Consider the following 26508-nt stretch of genomic DNA (forward strand, 5'->3'; position numbering starts at 1 on the left):
AAAATAATGGGCCGAAACGGGATTTTTGCATCGGAGGAGGGAATGCCACCCTCTGGAGGGACGTCCATTTTATTCTTATAGTAAAAGTATTGCATCATAATTTAAAAGTTTATTTATTTATTATTAAATTATTCAAAATTAAAATTTTGGCTAAATTATCATGGTTATCTTGGTGATTAAACTATATTAAGTAGATCAACATTTAGCAAAAAGATTTATGCCGCGTAAACAGAAAAACGATCCATGTTCCATCATAAGCAAAGTATTTCATTATTATTATTTTTTCTATCGATTGAAATATTTTCTAAAATATTAATGTTTTCAAAAGTATTGATTTAAGTAATTGGGAAATTCATGGCGTTTTATTGTCTTCAGCATTAACATAAATTTTACTCCATTCTTTTATGTAGTGTCCTCACAACCCCATTCCCCCATGTGTTCCCGCCACTGAGTGTAGAAACCATTAGTGGAAAAGTAGAAATCTTAAATGTAATCTTAAATCAGAAGGACCGATTCAGCTTTCAGCCAAGCAATAAGTCCCACTTGAGAAATAAGTCATCGATCGGATCATCTCTCAAAAGCCCCTTTGCATCCTTCTACTATTATTCTGGTTTTAAAGGACGGAATAATGAATTCTCCATCTTATGATCAAGAAAGCTCACAAGCGGAAAGGAGGAAGAGTTAGAGAATGGGGCCACAAAATAAGAGCTGGTTTGCATATCACAATTAGACTTCATAAATTTTATTGGTTACGGCTGCGCTGAGGTGGGGTAGATTCATTATATTAACAAAAATGCTGTACAACTTTCCGCAACAGTTATGGTTTTGGTGACGAAATACGAGTCTTGGCGTTCATGTTTACCATGAGACAGTGTAAAGTATCCAATAAAAAATATATTCAATTCCTATCTCATACCACCAAGTGCCTTCAATTTGTTTCTGCCTAGAAAGACGTATGGATTTAATTAACCTCACTACAGGTGCCCTGTTTGATACAAAATACGAAGCACCATTAATACGATAATTGCTCCTATAAATGCTAATCGGAAGAAAATTTAGCGGAAGTATTTTTGCATATTGTTTTACCTCTTTAGTGCTATACTTTTCAGTGCTCTAAAGTCCATATTTTAAACCAAGTCATCAACCGTACACCTTTGAAGGAGTAAAACGCCCGAGCAGACTTTAGCCATAACTTAAGGCGATTATTTGCAATTTGTGATGAGTATTTAAATAATAAATGTGCGAAAAAATTCGAATCACAGTGAACCCTCACCATTAAAGTCATTACTCTTCAGACGTACGTTTACCAAAAGTGATTCCTCCAACAAATCACACAAATGGTGTAAGTATCCGTTCTTATGTAAATTAGCCCACAGGGGAGCAATTAATTCACTCGATGATACTTTTAATCACCGCTTCTGCATTCCTATGATTGCATTTTAAAATTTAATCTTTAATGACTGTTAATTTCAAGAATATTGGTTTCGGAACACGGTTAATGATTGTTAAGATCTGCCTTTTTGGTAAATTATCCATTTTTTCTATTAAAATAGACCACAACATTTCGACAGAGGTCTTCAAATTTAGGGGTTGTGCAACTCTCGAAAATATTGTATTTGCATTCAACAGAAGGCGGTGTATGTTTTAATATAAAAAATAATTACCACAGGAAATGCCAGAAAAAATTCTACTTAATATTTTAAAGCTTTAAAACTTCCACGCCAATCAAAGGACTCTGCTTAAATAAGCACGTTATCTACTTATCTATCAAATGCTATTGAATGAGTGAGGTGTATCAGCATTAATATTAGTTTCAGCCCTTTGGAAATATAGAATTATATCGGTTTGACCACGGAATCAGGTCATGTTCAACGAATAGGAGCTAGACTTGTAAAACTTTATCATTATACACTTAGTTGCGTATCTAGATTATTACAGGAACTACGTTGCGAATCACTCACGGAGCCAATTCATACAAGGATAAATTACAGATTATATTTCTTGCATAAATTGGAAGCAGGCCTTTATAAACGATGAACTTTTTTTTTATTTAACCCATCGCCATAGGGTAGAAGGGATGATGAAAATTAGATTCGAGGGATCAAGTGTTGAACCGGCATGTTTAAGATGTAATTTTTGCCGCAACGATAAGGAATCAGAATACCTGCAAACGACAGAACTAGAGGGAAAAATTGTATTAAGTAGCCTAGTATGATGTCTCCATTTTATCTAACCCTACTCTTATGGTTATTTTTGCAACTTGCAGCTTGTCTCGCATGCATAGTAAATGATTACACACGCATAAGAAAGTAAAGTATTTCAAACGTTGTAGATACCGTGGTGCAACGTGTTTAAAATTATCTCCATCATTTTAAATATTTTATATATTTATAGGTCCCTGATTAATAAGCAAAACTTAATTTTGATGTTTCATGCTTGATGTTGAATCACCCCCGGTCACACACCCTTACGATGGCTTTCATGGAACCATACATCTTCCAGAAAGTATTAATCGAAACTGTATCGAAATAAGAAAATAATTTTCTTATTAATGCACAAACAATCCTGGCTTACGACGCTATTTATTTCACCAAAGATTGTATTTCTGAAAATTCATGTAGGATGGATCAATATTTTTGTACGATATGCACTTTTTCCAGCTGGGGAAAAGACTCAGAAGCCCAGTTGATGTATCGGTTTTGGTTAATGGCTGTAAGTCATGGGGAATAAATCCGCGTTACTCTGAACCCTGCCCCTGCTTCGCCCAAGTTTTCCGTGCACAAAATCATCTTGGGAAACCGCAAAAGAGAAAGGAACCTGGCCCCCCAATACCTTGACACTTGTAAAACTGATTTCATTTTATTCTAATTAAATCAGTTTTTTAATTTGAATGTAAACCAGTCGGTGGGCTGGGTACAGGCTACTTACCAAACCAATACGCTTCGAATTGTTTAATGTAACTTATCCCGAAGGGATGCACTTTTTACCTTAGGACAGTAGTGGTGAACCTTTTGGCGATTAACAGCCAACGTTTATGTTTGTAATTAGAGTGTGCTCTTGACTAGTATGCCAACCCATCGCGTGATCACCTTGCAATCACCCGTTGCACCCTCCCAGCTCTGCGTGCCGAAATAAATGCTCGGCTTGCCGCTTTGGGTACGCATGCCCAGTTTAGGTTGGTCACCTCCATCCTAGAAGTTTAAAAATCCGTTATTTCACTCTCTCCTGTCATTTAACACGACGGCGTGCACACTTCACACTACGACTACATTGAATGGGACTCTAATGACGGAAGTTTCGGATGTTTTGCGGATTGAATGTGAGAATTGTCCCTCGGCCGTAGGCCACAACAGTCAGAAACAAGACGACTACAAAGAACGAGTGACTTTGTGTGGATGACCAGAGGAAGTGTGTGCGTGTGGATATTGCTTGATGCGTAAGGAGCTCAATTTGTACTCAAAGGGGCGCGTGTAATCTGGGTGACCTCTGACCTGGATGACCCCTCCGCCACGGCTGCCCTCCGAGAAGGCCATAAAGCTGTCCGGCAGCCCAATCGCCTTGCCTGTGGAAGAAAATGAGACATTATCATAGACATGAACATCGACTCCATCTTTGAAAACTCACCGTCATGATCGCCGGAAAGACATCTCGCAGGAGTAGTGAAAGGTAAACAAGGGTAATTTGTCAGTCATTGACTTTCCTTGACGAAATTAGTGAGCATTGACAGTTAGGGTTTATTTTTTAAGAAAATCCGATGGCTGATAAAGTAGATTTTTATTTTTTTATTGACTCCGAATCAATTCACGCTTCGGTTGAGTCGACCATAAAATTAAAAAAATCAATCAAAGAGAGTCGATTAAATGGCTCCCACCGAAGAAATCAGTTTTCAATCAGGTAATTATTTCACGGAGTTGGTTTCACTTTTTTTTAAATTGAGTACACTTTTAAAACGACCGATTTTCTGGATAGCATAGCTATCTTTTTTTACAATTTCCTGTAGTCAATACGAGTAACGTGAAGGTAGATTCTTCTGTTTTTCTAGTGCGTGTATATATGTATTTTTCGTTGTAAGAGTGATCTTTGACCAAACTTGACCGTTGCCACCGGTAAAATCGCCTAATTGTAACGTAATTCTTAAATAATAAAATTAATAGTGAAAATAATTTTTCACTAGTCCTCTATCACATATTTTGAGAATTTTATAAAGTAATCAATATTAAATGAATTCTCAAAGGTATATTTAATCATCCGATTCAAAATCATTTGGTATTAAATTACGACGACAACGAATACGATTTATATATGAGGTTCCATGGCATAAAGAGTCATCCAAAGGCAGGAAAGGGAAATAAAATATCCATGCCTAAATAAAGAAATCGTTCTTAATGAAAGGCCCTACCGATATGCGCCCGGTGGAGGAAGATTAACCACTCCGAACACAGTGGTAAAAATCAATAATTTCAAAATGCGGGGAAAACAATGTCAATTTTTTATTTTATCAATTTTTTTGAGTGGCAATCATAGGGTTAGAAAAGGGGCAGTGTGCGTCGAATCCACAAAGAGAGAGAGTGAGAGATATGCAGAAAGCGACACCAACATTGTCACGTGGTAATGGTATCCTTTAAAACTCACGCCAGCTACTAGATCAATGAAGGAGTCCTGCTGTAGCATAATATTGCATCGAAAATGTTTACCCTAGTGACCAACGATGGCTGTCACATAACATGGGTACTTTTTTTACAGCGACCCTGTTGCCGCATTGGATGATAGTATGAAAACTCTATGGCAAAAATCAATCATTAAAATTAAGTATTTCTCTCAATCAATGTTACTAATGACATGCCTGGGATGTGAAAGTGATGTTTTTTCCTATAAATACAGGAAGATACATCTCTTGAAGCATGATGGACAATCTTGACTCGCCCGTTGTGGTCAACACTCGATCACGACTCGTGCTGCAACATGGGTATCTTCCAGTGTTCCAAGTTCCAACAAGCATGCCTCACGCCTCCTCCATGCCGATGGTTTGCCTCTTTGTAAGCGTGCCAATTTCTTCCAGCATATAAGTTTAAATGATTTGGTTGACGAAATGAGTATTGGTGATTCAATTATCTATGAGAAACCTCAGAATATTGGATATAAGAAAGATTGGAAAAAGAATATGTAATCCCCCACTGCCCAAGCCGCGCATCTTTTGATAACATATTCTGATTTAATGAAAGCAACTTTTATTAAATTAGACAGCCTGATGTTTATTTTTACCTAGTGCCAATTATTTTGCCATAATAGTTATGGATGATGAAGAATATGAAAACTTTCGTTTCTCGACTTATTTTATTGTAGTTCGTGAATTAATTTTGCCATTTAAATTTGCACTGAGCTTTCATTTGGCTGCGTTCAGTTTTTTCCCGGAAATATATATCGCTAAATGGAATCGCGCGTCTAGTCTGTGAGATGTGTATACAAGGTTAACTAGTTAGAAAATGGGTTTGGCATTATGAATGGCGTCGTTAGGATGAATTGGATCAGGCTTCAAAGATATTACTAGTTTTTATTCAATTAGACGAAGTGACTTTATGATATATTTAATACAGATGCCTGTCTTCGCTTATATTGAAGGATAGATCTAGAAAATTCAATATATCAGAACCAATTTTCATTATTAATTCAATGGATTGATGGAAAAAACTGGCAGTTGTTGAGAATGTATTGCATTTTGTATCAGTTAACAGGCAGGCTATATTATCTAACCATCCATAGTATTAATAAACGCACTTACAAATTTGAAAATTAAGAGTCAAAAGAGCTCTTGTCAAGGGATTTATTATTATTATTATTATTATTTTTGTTATTATCATTATTTCTTACGTTACGTTCAATTATATATTGGTGAAGGAAGAATCTCCATCAATTGGCAGTGATATTGCCAATGCAAGTGGTTGTTATTTTCGTAATTATTCTCATCGATACATGTCGCTAAAAGAATTTCGAAAAAATTCATTAGATTGTTTGTGTAATTTAATATTCTCGATTATTAATAATCTATATTGAGAGTGAAAGCGAACAGGTTGTATACATCAAAAGGCACCAGTTTCCCTGGAGGGCGGAAATATGATGATTAGCTAAGTCAAGTGAGTTCTTGACTCTGTAAGTGGATTAGAAGAAATATATTTCTCGAATAGGATAGGTATACAACTAAGTAGATAGTAGGATATGGTAGTATTCCTATTCCTTCCTATTTGCTTCAAGAACTGTTAACATAATCTTGACGAGAACAGGGGTTGCGACGTTTCAATTAAACCTGGTAAACTGATAAGACATAAACTGATATTTTTGGGCACACTGGAAATTACCGTAATATAATGCAGATTACATGAGAGGAGTTAATTAAGACCATGTCCGGATCAATGGGGGGTTGAGGAATATTGCCCTCCTTGCTTTGTGTTATTATCGCGTACATCAATCATTGAAAAAACAGAATATTATGCAATTTAAGTTTTGCTTTAATTTTAACGCAACATATTTTCACAGCCATTACTATGTCAAAAATTCCACTTCAAGAGAATAAATGTCAATTAACCATAAGCAGACGGAGAGGCAGATGGGAACCCCTGTAAAGAGCTCGTAGATCCACCCTTGATTCAGATACTACGTTCCTCGTATTTCCCTTGCAGTAAAGAACTATAAAGTAATTTTGAATTTCCCCACGCCGATTATTTTGGATTGATATCGAAATAATATTTCAACTACAAAGAGTATGAATAGCGTACTTTAAGGCCCACAAGCGTTGAATATAAGTTCTTCTTTTTGATCTTTTGAAAGTACTGGAAAATGTATTTGTAATCTTTCAATGTTTTAGGTAACGTTCAGCGGGTTTTATGAATATCATAAAAAACAATAAAAATCACTGTGGAGGACGTTGATTTATGAAAACGAGACATGGAGATCGATTCTCATAATATGTTTTCGAATAATTTAGTTAATTAAATTCATCCATCCAAAAGTATTGACATCGTCCCATTGATCATATCCTGTTTCATTTTCGAAAAAGTGAGCGACGAAATCACATGCAGACCCAATGCGCTTAATAATTACCAGAGCTTTCACATTGCCAATGATTTCGAGAATGGAATTTTTCAGATGTCGAGTTGCATAAAACTCTTTTGCCCAGAAAATACAGTCATTGAAGGAATGGGGAAAGGGGAATTTTTACGCCCCACCCAAAGCGCACTCATTAATCGATTACGATTTAAATTTACTTTTTTATGATGTATCTAATAATTACAAGTAAAGCCAAAAGAGTAACTGTCACCGGTAATTCGACTACTTTTATGCCATTTTATTTTTTTCATTGCGAAACTGCATTTGATTTCAAGAGAGATGTTCAGCCTCAAGAAGAGAATTCATTTACACTCACCCGGTCTATTCTGGGTAGTTAACATTTTTTTTTCCGTGACTACAAAAAGTAACCCATGTAAAAATTTAACCGTTACAAGTGATTTGAATACTTTTACGCCGTCGTATGCCATAACTGTCGCATGCTGTAATATTATTATAGGTCGTCAGTCTCGGAAGGAGGTGGTCAGTGATCCTCACCTAGCCAGTCCAGGACGATGGTCTCCAGTTCCGTGCAAGCGGGGCTCGCCGCCTGCAAAGAAGGGAAGAAGTGGTTCTCACACAGCGGAAACAAGAGCTCTCAATTTCTTGATGCCATAATGATTGACGGAAAGTTTAGTTCGGAGCAAAATATCGGATTTACCTATGGATATTTCGTTCCATTGAGTCATTTTATCAACTTCTCAATACAATAATTGAGCATGTTCGCTAAGCATCACGTGGCTGTTTCATTGCCAAGTAAATCGCATGGTATCTTTCCTGAACCACCCTTTACCAGCACCATCATCTATCAACAATGCCCTCACCATTCCATCCTTCGGCATTGCACGCGACGAGTGGCGGCACCTGTTGCACGTGAACAGTCCCTTGGTCGGAAGGGGGTCGAGGGGCGTAGGAGGGAGACGGAGCGTCCCCTTGAGGGACAACAGGTGGTGGTGGGTGGGCTGGCAATTCTTCATAACACCCCAAGAGTGGGCGGAGGTATTAGCCCTGTACTTACCCAGGAGAAACCGATGCACCCAATGGCGTCGGAGAGCATGTCGCCCAGGATGGAAGGGTAAGAGTTGCCGGAGGGGAAGTAGGCGTGGAAGCGAGGATGCTGCCAGTGGGTCACCTGAAGAGACAGAGGAAGACAGGCTATACATAAATACGTGGGGAGGCAACGTTGATATCCTGTGTGATAAAGTACGAGTACAATAAGTCGGTAGTTTTCAGCAGCAGGGATACGATTTTACCCGAGGCTTCTTTTACAATACCAGGGCTCACAAATAATAATTGGAAACATCCATCATATCTGTACTTTATCTGCATTTCGTACATTAGCAGTAATTTCAGAAAGATGCGTTGCATGAAGTGCTTTTGCTGGTTTAACTGGCGGACTTTGAGTCAGTTTGTGGTATGACCCCAATGACGTGTAAACCAGCTCGTTCAATGATTATAATTAAATGCATGAAACTGTAAACGACGCGAAATGGGATACATACATAGGCAGGAAATATATTCGGGCTTTCAGAATCTCGACATCAGAAAATCGGGTGAAAGGAATACCGAAGTGTAAGGTCCTAAGTAGATTTTTAGAATTTGAACGATAGGAGCCTATCACAAAAAAATTACATTAACCTAAAGTTCATCTACCTAATGATCAATCCGTGTACCTGATTATGAACTTGTTCATCTCAATTAAATCATTAAAGGTACTGCCTCTAACCATACAGAAGAGAATGGCACAAAAAATAAGATCCCTTCTACTCCTCAAGATGTTGTTGGCATGTAAACAGCAGCTTAAGTTTCCTCCGTGAATTAAGAGTAAATATTATAATGATCTATCCAATTTAGTACCTCTTGTGAAATATATAATACCATATTAATCATGATCACCTAGGACTGGGAACTTATTTCTATTCTCCTTCATCTTAAGTTCGATAGGATATTTTTCTAAAAATATTCCTTCAGAGTGTATCCCGTGTTCCTAAATATCCTCGCAACATCTTACAACAAAAAGAAATTTTTCACGGTAAGAAACCAAAATATTGAACGTATTATTTGCTCAATACCCATTTAAATGATCATTTTTAATTGAAATCCATCGGAAACAGGGTGAGCAACATTTAATGTCAAAGTGCTATCAAGCTGATAAGAGAACACGAAGCAAGTAAGCTGATAAGAGAACACGAAGCAAGTCTGAAATCTTGCTTCGACGGATACTATCACCCGCGCTGGCGAATACCGACTGGAGGACGATACTATTCCGTCTGCTCGTCGCATATCTCCACGGATACATGATTGAGAAGCACTTCAAATCCCGGATAGTAGCGGTTTCAGACGCTTACGCCTTAATGAGGCGGTACGTATTCAGTTTTTAGGTACGGATCAATGCGTAAATGAGATCACGCCAATTCCTTTCAGTTGCTTTCATTTTTACTGATAATCTATCATGCAATTATGAACTAATGCTTCCTGGTACACGCATATTACTGGACAAAGTGTGAACGATTGCGTGGTCCCCGATTGACACCCTTCTGATGTACCATTCTCTAAAATGATCTACCACTTACAGGTATGAAGATAATTTCCTGTGCGAAGTCAAGGCGAGCCGCGGCGTGTGCCCATGAGTTAATACATAAGCAGTCAGCTTTATGAATGTGTAAACATTATAATTTGACTGATTGTCAATTTAAGAGGGAAAATGAAATGTGAACTACAGGGTCGCACCCAAAAGTGGTAGGACTGATTTTCTCTGGCGCCAACGGAGCGGTGGAGGGGGGTCTGCCTGGCAGGGTAAGGTGGAGGGGGCTCTTAGCAAAGGACCGACACCAACCTCAGTCGGGCTGTCGTTGAGTGAGGACACCGTTTTTAGTTAAGCAAGTTTTTTGTCCACGTCGAAAAACAAAATGAATCTGAATTTAGAGCAACGTTATTCCGTGAAGTTATATATTCCGTTATACTAAGTGTGTAGCAGCTCAAAGAGCATACTTTGAAGTTTATTAAGTCGATGTAAGTATATCATCAACACAATTCTTGTAAAAAAATCAGTCCTACCACTTTTGGGTGCAACCCTGTATATTTTAACGTCCATAACCGTCAATTATCAAGAACGGCCATTTGGTTCTCGTGCTGGGTTGGTACTGGGCTTTTAATCGGAAATATAGAGCGTGTTAGGTAGTACTTATTGCCTATTAGTTAAATATCTAAGAAGCATACATGTAATACCGATTAATTTAACCTGTAAAAATGTGTTTGCGTTTGTTCCCCCTTTTTCCCTCCCCAGAATGCGAAAAGCAATTAAGGTTTCTGTTCCTAAACCGCGTTAATCCTAAATTTCCCAACTGGCCCTTTTACAAAGATAACAGAAACACAGAAATTCCGCAATTTATATTGATTCCACAATGAATATGGATTGACTGTTATCCATGCAATGAAGAAATTCCACCGAATATCTGCTTAAACCGTGTCATGTTGCCCTTTTGCATCCAATTGACTCAGCAAAAAACGTGCCTTCGTAAAACCCTAGTTGATTCCCGCGGATGTTCTCCCTTTTGTCAAGTAGGATAGAAGTGTTAAACGCTGGTTTGGCAATGTCGAAAGAACGAATGAGACCGAAATTACCAAACAGATATCTGAGTAGCAGTGTGAAGCGTAGAGGAGCTAGATTTGTAAAACAACTTTATGATAAATGCAGTAGCGTGTCTAGTTAATCAGAGGAACTAGATTGGAAATCATTCACTGAGTAAAGGTCAAATTAAAAATGTTAAATTACATTTCTAATACCAAATTAAGACCATAATGTGCATGAGGTTGTGTAAAAACTGCGAAATATGCAAACTCTCAAATTGTGCCAAAAACCTTTAACAAACGTTTTCATGAATTTGAGTAGTTACAAAGTCGGACAAATGAACTCTGTACCCTATTTGATAAAGATGTTTTTTTTATTTGATTTCGGTTGACATGTAACTTTTTATATGTCATTGTAATGCATTTCTCAGAAATTTTCGAAATTGAGCAAATTCGACCAATCAAAATGAGCAGAACTTTCTCACATGACGTGGAGATTTTCAGCAGATTGTGGAGTAAACACTTTCTCTGGATTCGAGCGCGAGCTACTATGTGTAGTGATTTCGACTGTTTATTTTGGGGTGAAGGATGTACATCTTGAGATTTTATCACAACTAGAGGAGGAAACTCGTTTAATTGAGGAAGGATGATAGGAGTACATATGAGGCTTTCGAGATGAGGTGGTGGAGAAGTATGTAAGAGGTAAAATAGACATAAAGGAAATCAAACGAAGAAGTATTAGGTATGGCGGGGAAGGGGAGAAGGTTACTGGGAGAAATCCCAAGTAGGAAAATAAATGTTGACGCATAGCGTTTTGATAGACGAAATAATCGCAACTTAAAGTTTCACGAATAGACTCTACGGTTTCAGTCTTCATTTCGTGGATGTATTTAGCATCCTTATTAATATGGATACATCTAAAAGTTGATCGCCTACTACCTCAAAACTTTAGCTTGTATCAGAACTGGGCATCATAGGTGAGAATCTAGAAAAACTCCAATTCCCTGTCCCATTGGAGGAATTCTAGGAAGAAGGAATCGGGATGGTGCGGTGGCCAACGTACTCACTTCCGACCCAGAGGCGGAAGATATTTTTCATTGGTATCCAGATCCCTACCTGAGGTGCTTTGTAAAAGTACTTTGAGTGAGTACGCCGTCCGTCAGATGGGACGTAAATCTACGGACCCCTTGGTGCCTTTCGTTAAAAGTAGACTAAAGCCAATACTGGGTTTCTCTCCACCCTTCATCATCCTTTCCTGTCCATCCGTAATGGCGCAAATGATCTCAGCTGTCGGTCGTCTCCCCTAACACTACTACTATTTCTAGGAAAAGTCTAAGAACATGAAAGATCAAGGCCGCATAATTCGTTACGCGAAAATAATGACGTTTCCTGCATTATTTAATTACCTGTCATGACGTCCTGTCTGGCTATGGAATTGGATGTTATGGTTTGCGTGCTAATCGGGTAGAAAAACTCGTTTAAATCGTTTATTTCCGGAAATTTGTACGAGATAAAAAAACAACTCCGGACGGCGAAGCACACTCCTATTCACATAAAAAATATTACAGTTGGAATGCCAGGTTAATGGAGACTCAGTCCAGGGGTCTACTTAGTGAAAAACTTAATTTAAAAACCTACCGTTTTAAAGTTGGCTTGTGTGTTGGGAAGGAGAACTACTTCAATTCGTTTATTTTAGAAAATGTGCATTGAATAAAAAACAATTTCGATGTCTAACCCCTGTCATTGCACATGAGGATTGTTCAATGATGATCGTAGTATTTATAAATGTTCATGAATTTATGAGCTTAAATGTATTTTACATGGCATTAGTATTTAAATTTATAATTAATATGCTGTTAAAGTTTCAAATTTGCTTCTACGTAGTATTGCGTAAACACGTTCAGACCACCTAAACCTGCTTTTGGAGATGAAAATTCTTTACATGAAGGTATTTCCTACATTGGAGAATAGAAAAGAGTCACATGGCCCTAGATCTGGATCACATGAGGGTCGGGTAACACTTTTTGCAAATTTTTGCAAATTCGTACTGGGTTTCGTGGAAATCACTGAGCACAAATATATCATTTATAATTTTTCTTTACCAGCGTGAAAGTGGCGCCCAATAAAATTTTCAATATTTCTGGCAGTGCTCTTTACATTATGCGGCCATCTCTTGTCACAATGGCAAGAGCAATACGATTAACGTTTACTGCAGTAAGGGCAGTGACTGGAGCTCCGGGCCTACCATCATTTGAATATTCTTTTTTCCTCTCATTAAACATTTTAAACCAACTTCCAGCAATGCTTTAGGTAGGGTCAGACTCACCATAAGCCTCCTATAGTTATGACCCTGAATGTCGATTTATTCAGGGAGAATCAAATTTTCAATTCAGGATATTGCTCTTCATATGTCACCTCCATCGTTGCCCTGGGCTACTGACTGGTAACTGAACATGTTTTAACTTGCAACGGCTTTCGCTGACGTAATAATGGAGTCAAGTTGATGAAACCTTTACCATATATGCATTGCACATAAAACCAGCAACAACATATAAAGTTAAACGTTTGCACCCTGTAGTACGTGAATTGAGACACCCTCGTTTTTCATTAAGAGTATCAGGTTGATTTCGAATTGGTCTCAAGACCTTTAAAGGGGATAGTTTAATGAAAACTGTTCTGATATCGATGACCATTGGAGTAAACGATTCCAAACACGACCTTTACGATAAGAATCATTATTAATCTTCAATTTTGCTCCGCGAGCACTTATAAATCAACTCCATGAGGGACTCCCTGACTGGAAGTCTCCGCCACGTCTCCTCCAGGTCTGTCAAGCGAAACTCGTCGTCACTCGCCTCCAGGGGCGCACGGGAAACCGATTCTCCGGACGGAGCTCAATGTACTTCTCGTCCCAGGCAAGAAGTTTCTCCGATGTACACATGTCTTTCAAGGTTGTGGTACAGGCAAAAATAATTAACGACCACAAATTTCATGAATACATCGCGCAATCAGCAAATGCCAAGTGCTCTTAGTTACATTCGTTTGTCGTTGCGGCTCCGCCATTAATTGAGGCAAATCCTGACGTTCTCCCGAGATTTTCATTGGCTGCCCCAGCGAGCAAGTATAAATCTCCCAGTGAGTGAAATCTCACCTTTACCGGTCATTGTCCGTAAAACAAGCATGGCATTGAGAGAAATAAACATGTATGAAGTGGAAGGGTGGTTTGCGAGAAGAGAAACTTAAAACTAGGAATAAAATAGTAAATCTTAACCTAACAAGAAAGGGAAGCCGACAGGGAACGACTTTTAATAACCAAGTACCATTAAGATTGCCATTAACAGTACTAACTGCCCTCCGGCGCACTCTACAAAGAGAAAACGTAGGCAAGGAGCGCCCATTTCCCACAACGGGAAATTACACTTGGGCAAGGGGAAGAAGGTGGTAGTAAGACCGTGAAGCGGATAAAATGATACCAAAATAACTTGGAGGGCGGAGGAAGAGACCCGTCGTCCCGTGAAGCGGTTTATTCCTATGGATAAAATTGAAATTAAAATTCATAGGAAGGACTCATAGGCGAGTAATATCTTTATGCTGTGCATGCGTGTGTTTCCCCAAAGGATCGTAGTCCCAGATGGTTTGTAACAGCGGATTTCCAGGCGGTGTGAGGCGGAATAGAAATGAGACTTGTGAGCGAATCAACTCTGCGACGTAATTTCCTATACACGCAGCAAAACCCTTTAGAAGCGGACCTGTCCCTCGTGTGATTAATTCCATTGCTGTCTCCGTCCCCCGATATAGCAACTACTTGTCCGCCAATTACATCAACTACTTCGGAGAGTAGGCCATTTCTGGAGAGCCCTCAATGACACATATGTTGAGTCAAAGGGAAATTATTCCTATTTAAAAGTTGTTGGGGGTAGCGACCGACAGCCGAAGTAATTTGCAAACAATTAGGTAAGGGTATGATTTTCACGGAAGAATTAAGAGAATCCCTTGGCGGCATTAGCCCACTATCCCCAAGAGACAGGAAAGCATATGCGGAGCATTTTGATTGGTGATAGGATGTTGAAGACTGTGATAGAGAGGAGAGAACGTCAGGCAAGCGAGAAAGGGATAGGGAAAGAATGGAGATGTTGGACGGAATGAAGGGACGCAGAGATGTGATATTGTAGACAACGTCATTGTTGTGTACGGTGTCACGTTTCGTCGGGCTAGGTGAGCCTTTAAAAATGGTTAAGCTCTGTGCGCATACAAAGAATGCCTTAAACTGTAGACGGCATTAACCAATAGTAATAACATACTTCCATAGCAGTATACAACTAACTCAAATAAACATGTGCTCATGACGTTGAAGATGCTTTTAATTTTTAAATACTATTTTGCAACATTCTAATGTATTAAGTAACTGTTACTCGATTTATCTCACTATTGCATGGTAATTGTTGTTAAATTATACCTTGCCTATTTGCCACGTAGTATTAGTGCATCGAAGATAAGCTCAACACATCAGTAAGCTTAGAGGTCACATACAGCTTCTTAAAAGGTTTTTGTAATTTTTTTTAATGCCTCGGAAAGAAATAAATATGCCGTATACTGCACTACGCACCATTGCTCTAGCAGCATAATAGACTCTGGATGATTTCGAACAGCAACCCTCAAGGAAAGAGTAGGGATAAGGTTTCCGAAACACAAGCGAGTCTATTTTTTCGTTACGCCTTCTAAGCAGGAAAGCTTAAATGTACACGTAATAAAATTACCTATGAGGAAATGTTTCAGAAGGGTTCGTCGCAACAAATCGATACACAGACTAAAATAGCGTGGCATTAACTAGGAATTGAAAAAATGTCTTCAAGAACTCTGATTTCACAACATAAACAAAGAGCAGTATTTGATGAGGTGAGTAAAAAGGAGATTGTTGTAACATCAGGGTGCCAAAAGGAAATGAAGGGTGCTGCTAAACTATTTAACACACTTAAAGATTTATGTCTCCAAGACGACAGCGGCTTTAGAGATTATTTTCTGCTCACTCAGATATACGAGTATATACTATATTCTATGTACTATATAACATACTATACACTATATATACAGTGTAAAAACGCAGTGATTGCAATAGCTGTAAGCTAAAAATACATATTGTATCGTTTCTGATAAGTGAAGTTACAGGAGAATTTTCCTTTGAGAATGGAAAGGAATGAATTAACAATGATTTGTGGGTTCTCATGAAAGGGTCCAGCATCCATAGTAATTGTGGGCTTAATAATTTTTCACTTTTTATCAATTGAATTCGCAATGAAAGGTATTTCATATGGGCTCATTGTCCACATTGTCCACAATGAAAAATATTGCTTTTGAGATATAAACCATATTATAATCAAGTTGGTTTAGTTTGTACATTCATTGGCAAAATCTGAGATGAATCTTGTGGCCGACACAAAAAGTGAAAGCCAAGCATTCGCTCGTTAGTCTAGTTGTCTTTTTCAGTTTTCATACGATGACCTTCGAGATACTTGAGTAGGAAGCGATAATTGGTTTACGAAATACTGTGACGATTTCCCTAATTTATGCTCATAAATATGCGACTAACTTGACATACTTGCTCGTGCATATTAATGTCAGGCAATGAATACTTGAAGTTGGGATAGTAATTTTCGTGATTTAAAATAGTGTAAAAAAATCTTATTAGATCACATTGAAATGAATCTACATATAATTAGGAAAATATATGTTTTACCATTTGCTCAGCAGACGTAACTGCAATAGGAAAGGTTAAGGTTGTTGAAGTCTTCCTGAGGCTAATATTGTGAAGGAAACTACGCCTATTGTCTGGGATGAAAGCGGGTTCTAAATAAACTAACGTGTCGGCGTGTTAAACAGGTATGATCAGCTGATTTTAGAGATGGATTTCTAAGTTGTAAATTTTTAATTAACTTTCGTCACATCCGTCATTTTGTCGGCCTTCGTTTATAAAAATGTGATTCGAGATCCTGAAACGGTTTCTCGTAGGAGTTCCTGATTTTTTTTATTCAATTGAGTAATTTTATTCAATTTGAGTAATTTAAAGGTAGGAGGAATGTAGGAAATACATCGTCTAGAGAAGAAAAAATTGAAAAACCGTCCAATTAGGAGATTATTGAAAAAATAATGTCTTTGGAAGTGAGGGTAACTCTGCCAGCCTTCAGGAAATACGAGCGTTATCCAAAAGTACCAATGAAGGTTTTTCACAAGTGATTGATGACTTTTTGTATATTTGGAGAAGGTAAACTGGTATTAGTAAATAGAATTGTACAGAATCACTGAGACTCAAGAACAGGATTTTCCCTTCCTAGTTATAGATAGACGTATTTGAAGGGATGGCTGTCACATAAAGGTCAAATATAATTTAATAATAATGTTGCAGTAATAATGTATGGTATTACCACATGAAATTTGTATATTTTTGGAAAAATATGGCTTCGGAATTTCTGACAGAATATATTGGTGAAATGGTACCTTTTAAATAGCCTACTAATAATCTGAAAGGAAGAAAATTGGCAAATATATGTTTGCAGCAGAAATAATTAGGAGTCGTAAGTTACGTAACATCTCTAAAATTTTGCGATGAGAATACCGATTAATGGGGAAACCAAAATACACCTTGTTTCGTGAGTGGTGACGTCTTCATGAATAGATCGTCAACGTTGCAAGTTTACATTTGTGCAATATTTATAATGGGAAGTAGGAATAGAAATTCTATTGGGAGTAAGTCAAATTATTAATAGAAAAAATAATGTCGTCACACTATTCAGTTAGAGAAGAGAGAAGATACTTCATTTAATGGAAATTTTCCGATTAATTTTCCCTTCCGATCTTTCAGATGCATTTCTTCGTTCAGGATGATGATCTTAGTTGATTTAAATTAATTTTACTATGTGATTTATTGTGTAAAGGATATAACATTCTGCATGAAGAGATTTCCAGAGCTGGTGAACTTCTTACACTTAAATACTCTTCAAGCCCACGAAGAGCTGAGAATGTAAATAAAATGAGGGTTTATTAGAAAACCACGCACTCTATTGCTTTCTCCTCGCAGTCAATTCTGTGTTCCTAAACCGTATTCCCTTACCTCATCACCATATCTTCCTTCGCCTATCATCGCGTTACAATCCCCAATCACTATCAAATGTGTCTTTCCTTATACACTCGATATTATATCCTTAGCTGATCTTGAACCCTATCGACTTCTTTCTCCATTTGATTTTTTGGTGGCATTTAGACCTGAAAAATGACCATGTTTAGCTTCAAACTCTAATCATAATATACCATCATTAGCCTCATCTATGTTTACTATGTTTCTTCTCACCTGTGTGTTGAATAATATTTGCCATTTTCGCTGGATCTCTGACCCTTCGCTATATATTATTCTATAACTATCGTTCCAATTATTCCCACTACCCTTCCATCTCACCTCGTACTAAATAACCTATATTTCCTCTCTTCATTTCCCGCTAACATTTTCTAATTATCCTGTTCTCAACATCATTTTAACATTCTAAGCCCCCATTCAAACCGTTTGGTCCTCTTCAGTGTCTTCTGTGCTTCTGCTGTCGATTTCACTTTGCAAGGATTCCATGAGATCACCGACCACGGCCTGCCGGTTCCGTTACCGAACACAACACACACTCCATTGTGCCGAGTCCCGTAGTCATCAAGACTCATTCTCAATTTGGTATCCATCACTGTTTCGTGGGATAATTAACTGAGGTTGTTTTTCCATGCCTTCCTTAAACATGCCTTTGATGCAACACCACCCCTCACATGGTCGCCCCATTAGGTTCAGACGCCTTTTCAGCAGCCTCACTATAAAGCAGTCGCTACGCGGGCTACCCCTACACATCGACCCACGTATACCCACATGGATAACCCTAAGAGATGCAATTTTTATTGGTCCCACAAGCACAGCTCTAAGAATCATCAGAACATCAAAACCCAAACACCACGTAAAGGTTGTAGTCCATTTAGAAGGTCAGAGTAAATATGAATTATTGCACTGGCTGCTTTATTCACACTGCTAAAAGACAAGGTAGTTGTTTATTCTAAATCACATTTATCCAGATTTGGAAATGCAAGATATGAGATTTCACGAATCATAATGAAGCAAACACACACAAACCTTCGTTTAACAACCATATCTCATTTCTTTAAATACTTCAAAACTTGTTCTTATCCGCAACTATGATAACTGTTGGGAATCTAGCTTTTGACATTTCTCAAAACTTGACATGAACAAATGCTATTTAAAATATAAAGTCCGGGTCCGAGTCCGGGTAAAAAAATTCTTCGTAAAATGGAACAGAATAATACGTTACATTACTATATATTCAAAAATGTAGGTTATAACGAAAATATATCGAAGTTGGTCATGAGCTGACCTCTAAATCTTTCAGCGAATTGCAAATCAATTATGTTTTCTGTTGCCTTCAAAAGCACAAAACGTTTGCGTGAAACCGCGAAAGAGAAAACAAAGTCTTGTTGTCGAGTTTCTCGAAAGGATTTTCAATTTAAATGATCGACACAAGTGTAAATTGCGTATTTCATGGGGTCGTTTGTCTGAGTGATACAGACGAAAAATTGGTCAGATGGGCATAGTTTCGAGCTCGTCGAGACACAAACTCACCCCGGGCATTATCTTCGTCTCCACGTCTTGCATGATATCATTCCAGGGTTCGGCCTGCTCAGGGGCCTCCGTGGGCAGCAACGGCCGCAGGTAGCCCGGCTCGACGGATGGTGTGACCCGTCGCTTAGTGCCCAAGGACTGCATGTACTCGCAGATGTAGTCCACCATCTCCTTCCCGGCGCTCCGAAAGCTTTCGGCGTCCATGATCCAACGACCCCGCCGTTGGTGGGCGGACCTTGTGGGCGACGATTAGACTCTCACGTCTCTTGGGGATGCGCCACCCACAGCCTCAGCCCTGCGGAAAACCAATGACAGAGAGTGGAAAAATGTTTGGGTGTTGTCAACAAAAGTTGAAGAATTTTTGACGATTTCATCAGTCTCACTATTACATTCCCGGGCACTTAATGTACAAAGTCTGAACCATGCAGCTTGCCACCATCTGGTCTTTTAGAGCCTTCAACCAACCAACCCTGTCACCCTATCACAGTAAAAAATAAGACACCCTCTCGTACAGCTAGGCGCGCAGTCTCTAGAGAGGCCGACGAATTTACCAGATGGCCGATCCCCTCCCAAGGGCGTTGATGGGCCATTGCGGTGTGGTAGGTATAGTAAGTTTAGACAGCTGACCGGAGGATCCCAACATTAAATCCCGGTTCTATGCCTTTGGGCTACTTCACCAAATTGAAGCGGTGAAATCAATATTCTGACCACTTCAACTTCGTGGTAAACCGAGCATAGATATAGGAGAGCCTCGGCCCCTACTGCTCCTGAATGCGTGAATATTTCGCGACCTAAGACCGGGCGCGTCGATCGATGAGTATGTATGATTTCAATTCTATGTACCACACTCACTATGCCGTCTCGACGAGGCGGTCGCGATAGCCGTCAAAATCGCTGGCGTTCCACAGCCGACCGACTAGTCGCTGCGGACATAAACAAATTCATAATTCAATGTAAAGTATGCACTGCAGAGAGGACCACAATCACGGGCAGTCACTACGTGGACTAATTAGTGTGTGCCACGATGTGCTTCGTGATTTGCTTTAGTATTTTTTTTGTAATACATCTTTGCTTCTCACGGCTGTGCTTTCGTTCACTTGTTTTCATGATGGCTCATAAGCCTTAGCAGACAAGGGTTGGCTTCTATACGGATTTATTCATAATGGAGATACAGAAAGGACAAAACAAAAAAAAGCTGCCCCTTGATCCGTGTCCATGCTGAGAAGAACTCGAGAAACATCCGCCCCGCCGTATACACTGCAAAGAAATTTCGGGTCGCTTGACTGGCTTCACATTTCTGCCGCCCCACATCGGTCGCCAAAAACTTTGACCTCCGTGGCCCGAGTTGCTAAGATCCTGGAACTCATTGCCTCGGTAGGTTAAAATCAACCGTCGGATCTCATTACCGTGGCAGTCAAAGACAGTGCAAGATTCACCATTCGTCAAGTAAGGTTCGGTCAAGATAATACTTACGACTCTTCCGCCGGCGTAACTGCTGTGCATAAATACACTTGAGCCTATGGCCCAGTATTAAGGCGCGTCTTAGAATGTGTGGCAGAAGAAATTCAGAGGAAAATTCTTCTCGTTCACAACGGGTAGAAGTGTAGGGGTGGAGGGGGAAATTAAGCCTATTCTTTAGATATCTCCCAGCAAAAGAACCTATATGACTAGCACAACTCCTGCGTAATTGTGCTTCCAGAGCTCTTTTAACTCAATTGTCAGGGGAGTGTAATTAACATTTTTCCCTCCTTTTGTGCCAGATTTGAGTCATTTGACATTTGTTTACCTACAAAGCCTCACCCAATAGTAGCATGACTTATTTTTTCACGGATAGACGTACAGGCGGTAGTTTCTTTGGCTGGGTTCGAGGAAAGGCTGGAGACCGGTGGTAGTTGGCTCCCAGCTTTTGTGGAGTGCGGATCGCTCGTTTAAGAAACCTCTAAATTTAGATAGTTAAGTACCCTGCAAGCCATCACTAAGGTGTGTGACAGGTGGTGAATACACACCAGACTAATTTTTACGCGAGCATGACACTACCGCAATAATGTTATCATGTTATTATTATCCCCTATCGTTCGTGGAAAAAAATGACATCTTCAATTCATCTAATCTACCCTTTATTTCTCTAATTTTATTTACATGATCACTCTTACCGCAGTTTGATGGAGTTAATAATACATTTTCCACATTAATTTTAAGAGACATCCTTTCAATTTATGCAAGAGATTTAATCTGTAATATAACCTTCGCTCCGTGAGTGATTCCCAGCCTAGCTCCTCTAATATTTTGGATACGCTAAGAAGTTTATCATAGCAATGTTTTGCAAGTCTAGCACCTTTACGCTGCACGCCATCCAATCAATCCAACTTCGTGAGGATCCCATATGCTAGCAGCATATTTTAAATTATACATAATCAGCGAAAGATAACATTTCTCTTCCACATTTTTGTTATCCTATAACGTGACCTCCTCACGCTCCGTCATGAACCGGTTATTGGAAGAGCGCTACACCATCAAATTTTGAGTGAAATTGGGAAAAACCGGAAATATGGCTCATGACATGTTCAGACAGCTTATGCTGATAATGCCTTGGGTATATATGGTGATTTATAGCAGTACAAGTTGTTTCGGGAGGGTAGAGAATATGTTGTAGTCGCCGAACGTTCAGGACGCCCTTCGACCTCAAAAAGTGACAAAAATCTTGCAATAGTGTAAGCTTTGTTGGACAAGGATCACAGATTATGTGTTCGTATGGTTTCTGTTGAACTTGGCATCCCTAAAAGTGATGTGCATCGACCTTTGAAAGTTTGTGCCGCGAGTGCTCTCGGACGAACAAGGAGAAACTCGCACGTGGATCTGCCAAGAGCTTCTTGACCATGTGGATGACGATGCAAAATTGTTGGAAAATGACTACCCCACCAGACTTCTTCCTCTTCCCCCGTATCAAATCCGTGCTGAAAGTACGTCACCACGGCTGAGTGGAAGCGTTACGAAAGGCCGTGACGAGGGCGCTTAGCAGTATTCCGGGCGCCGCCTTCCAGAAGGCGTGGAAAACTCGCTGGCAGTGGTGTGTGGACGCACAAGGGTGCTACTTTGAAGACTTTTGAGTGAATGTATCAATTCGGGCAATACATTTTTTCAATCGACTCAGTCCTACTACTTTTGGGACAGACCTAGTATTATAAATGTTTTATTTAATGTTTTGTTTGCATGTATGTAACATCCAGGCTATCGCTAATTATTACGTTATCAGCATGGAGTGTCCTGCCCCAAATTAGCATGAATTCCACATCGACGGTGCTCTCAAGAGTGCACATGCAGTACGGAGTGCGTACTGTATTTATGTAGTTGCTGTCTGACAGCTATTTCCTGATTTTTTATTTTTGCTATTGTGTTGTGTCTGATAGTATATATGCATTAAGTTACGGCCGTATTTTGCATTGGACCTATGTGTCGCAGTTACACCAAATCGCGGGCATTCACGTCATTGGTGGAATTGGATGTAGATCTAACCTGTTTATGTATTTTCTTTCATTATATACCTCCTCTAGTTTCTTGTCGCTATTACTTGATTTTACGACAAAACCTTCTCGTCCTTTCCTCTTTTAGTCTTCTCTCTACTTCCTCATTCCTCACTTTGTCTGTAAATTTAATATTAATCGCTTTCCATCGGCACTATGTTCTAAAATCTTTTCTTGTCCGTTTGTCCACTATTTCAATATTCCATATCTCTGATCAGTTGAGTGTCACTCTCCATACGAACGTGTTGACGAGTGGTTTCCTTGTTTGCAAACTCAGATTCTTTGAATATAGATGTTTCCTCTTCATTATGAACACATTCTTAGCTTGAACTTGACGTCGGTCGAACTTATTCCATCTCCGCTTAAACTGCTACCCAGGTAAATGAAGAATTCCACTTGCTCTATTTTGACTCTTCGAATTGTGATATCTGCCTTCAGCTTCTGGTTTCCACACTCATGGATTTTAGTTCTCTTCTTGTTAATACTCATATTATATTCCTGAAGTACTTGGTCAGTGGCATCCAGACTTGCTTGCAGGCCCTCTCGTGTTTCTGCAAAAAGTGTTACATCATCTTCAAATTTGAGTATTTTAAGCCTTCGTCATTCACCTCAACTTCTTTGATACCCATTCTTGTGTTTTTATTGCCTATTTTAATTATAAATGGTTTATGTAAAAAGAATCGGGAGAAGTTTCGGAAAATAGATTTATTTCAGATATTGCTACTAATTGAACTTAAAATTAAACCACTTGGCTTTTCCACATAGAAAAAATGTTTTCCCTCAAAAAATTTTTCCCTCCCTCCCTCCTTTTCCCTCCTTCCAGAGCTATACATACTGTGTTTGACTTATATTTTTACTTCATGATGTTATATCACAACGAAACCTAGGTCGTAAATAAAAAAAAATTTTGTGTGGAAAAGCCAAGTGCTTTAATTTGAAGTTCAATATGAAGAATTTCCACCAAGTGACGCCAGAAACTGTTTTATTTATTGCTACAATGCTACGAAATTCTACGAAGTACGAGTACATCCCTTGAGCGCCGGCACACTTTTGTCAGCGGCTTTTTCACGACTCAAAGGCTCCCTGGTCGGAGAAATCGGAAAGGTCCCTAAAGGTACCCGAGCGAGCTTCTTTGACGGTCCTAAGGTGGTGTCCTTTGCGGGAAAATTACACTTTTGGGAATAGAAAATAGTCTGTTGGTGCTAAATCGGGACTGTAAGAGGGTTGGGGAATCGTCGCGATGCAGTAGCAGGTCTTTGTAAGCAGACACTCGACTCTCCTTTTGGTCGTCCGTCAAGGCCTTAGGACGAGTTTAGCGTAGATATTTTGCAATCGCCGAATTTTCAGTGATAATTGTGTGCACTGCCATCTTATAGACACCAATACGATCTGCGACCATGCGTACACTTAACCGATGGTCTGAATTCATCACTTCACGCAGACGTCAGGAAAAAATTGTTACCGATACTTTTTATGCAAACCTTGTATGTTGAATATAGTGCTGGTGAGAGGTTAAATCCTTGTCCAACTCCTGTGTTTGTTTGGGCTACTATTTTCCTTCACTTTTTTATATGTATGGCTGATACCTGAGTCATGTAGACGCGATTGATTATTCGTCTGTCGCTGTTGTCCATTTCAAACGCCAGAAGCAATAGTGTGTCATTATAATCATTATACTTATTCATTAATTAGCGCTCTTACTCTTCAGGAAGCTCAAGAGTTGGTGAAAATTTTGCGACGACTGAGTCACTTAAGTTGTGTCATCCGCAAGAAGATGGAGCGCGTCGTCTTGAAATGACGAATCTTGAACGCAGAACGCGCACCCCACTTTCCGCGCTCGGGGAGCGGGGACGGACGGCATGTGGGGAATATGGGAATACGCGCCAAGGACGCGGAGACGTCTCGGAATGTGGATTTTCACGGCGCCGGAAAATCGATCGAGGAACAATAGAAGAGGTGTAGTGAGATACGATGGGGAGACCATTCAACTAGTTTCACCGGTGCAGAATACGCGTATTTTCAAAATGAATGAGTGCAACCAACATGTATTTATACTCATGCTGCAGGAAAATTGAAATAATTCCTCGTTATTTAAAAGGTTTCATGACCATTTATATCATGTTTCTTCCCGTAATTAATTCGCAGATTCATCTTGTAAACATGCGCCCATTTCTTCGGTCACTGTGGTAGATTCTCTTTTGTAAAAAAACAACTAAAGAATAAATGATACTGCTGATTTTCTTCATGGATTTGGTTCATTTCTTTCTATGATTTCTAAAAATTATCAAGGGATATAAGTTGAACCTTGACCTCTTAGTTTGTGATAAAGAAGCCTCAGAGGTATAAGTTTTCATAATAATGTTAAGACTTAACCCTGCATTGTAAAATGTCATTAGATATACCATTCAAGGCTAGATTAACTCAAAATATTCACTTTTTTTACAACTTCATTTTAACGGTTATAAATATCTCTGCAGTATTTTTTCATCCTGATGCGTTTGACTCGCTTCCATGAAGAATGCACTCTTCTTTAAATACATAATTCATCCTCTGGTTTTCTTTTATCAACAATTACCAACAATTAAAGAACAACCTCTAAAATAACGCGAGATGGTTACTATTTTCCATCTGAGGCAGAAATTGTCCATATTAAAAAACAGAATAACTCTGTAGTTTTTCTTTTTCGTCAAATATGCCTTTATCTAAAAAATATTAACACTCAAATGAACTAATTATTGAACTTTGTAATTACCTATAAGTGTGCACAATGCCTACGCCTAACCTCAGAGAAAATAAACATTACAAATAATTTTCGCTGATAAAAATTGATTTTCTATGTGCATCGTACGATAATTATATGATATGAAACCATTTTTAGATTAATGAAGAGAAAACGACCAAGTAAACGTTGTATACATTTTTCAGTTCAAATTGCGATCGGTACACATAAGGCTCCGTAATTTACCTTTACCCACACCAAAGTCCACGTAATTTCGCGTGGGGGACTTGAAACGTCTCATACTGTAATGCAAGAATCATTTCGCAAGAATAAACCAAGGAAGTACGATGCCCAGCAATAGTTAAATGAAACGATGTTGATGGAAGAAAAAATTTAATCGAATACCTCCATTCCCGACACCAACAGAAACGAAATGACAATACTGAAAATGATTTTCACAGACGTCGACGGGAGGCACTCGTAGTAATTCGACGTCGGTTTCCTATTCTTTAGTGGAGACTTTCCTTCGGTGTGAGCCTCGGTCGAACATCGCAATTTCCTCGGTGGAGTCTTCTTATGCGGGGGTGTTTTTGGGGGGAGATGGGTTTGCTCTCTGACTGAGATCGCACGCCCTCTTGCACTGCTTGGGTAAAAGGTGGGAAGGAGCGAATTGAACCGACTGGTGGTGGGTGGGAGACCACGGGGGAGCGAAATAGGAGTCGTGGGGCGTTGGATGGGAGGAGATGAGGGAGATTGCGATTTGCATGCAGTGAGCCTCCCCCCCCCCTTCAACTGATAATCGCGTGAGAAGAAGGAAGGGGCGTGGCTGGTGGGGGAGGAAGAAAAAGCATCGATCCCTTTGGAGGGAACCTCCACGGAAGCCGTTTCCCTTCATCCGGCAATTAATTTCGCGATTGTAAAAAAAACACCCATTGTTCTCCCAT

The 26508-nt window shown here is 39.2% G+C and overlaps 1 protein-coding gene across 1 annotated transcript in view; it reads right to left on the reverse strand.

Moving 5' to 3' along the window:
* Tdc2 (Tyrosine decarboxylase 2) overlaps positions 1-19528 on the reverse strand; it is a 66142-nt gene extending 46614 nt beyond the window's left edge. Inside the window, exons 1-4 of the mRNA XM_071589872.1 lie at positions 19325-19528; positions 8117-8230; positions 7597-7648; positions 3492-3562 (exon numbers count right to left, since the gene is read on the reverse strand). Coding sequence (XP_071445973.1) covers positions 3492-3562; positions 7597-7648; positions 8117-8230; positions 19325-19528 — 441 coding nt within the window. The remainder of the gene's footprint in view (positions 1-3491; positions 3563-7596; positions 7649-8116; positions 8231-19324) is intronic.
* Between the last annotated feature and the right edge of the window lie 6980 nt (positions 19529-26508).

This window comes from Hetaerina americana, unplaced genomic scaffold (assembly GCF_022747635.1).
Source record: "Hetaerina americana unplaced genomic scaffold, ioHetAmer1.1.p SCAF_4, whole genome shotgun sequence".
In the NCBI taxonomy this organism is placed as follows: Eukaryota; Metazoa; Arthropoda; class Insecta; order Odonata; family Calopterygidae; genus Hetaerina; species Hetaerina americana.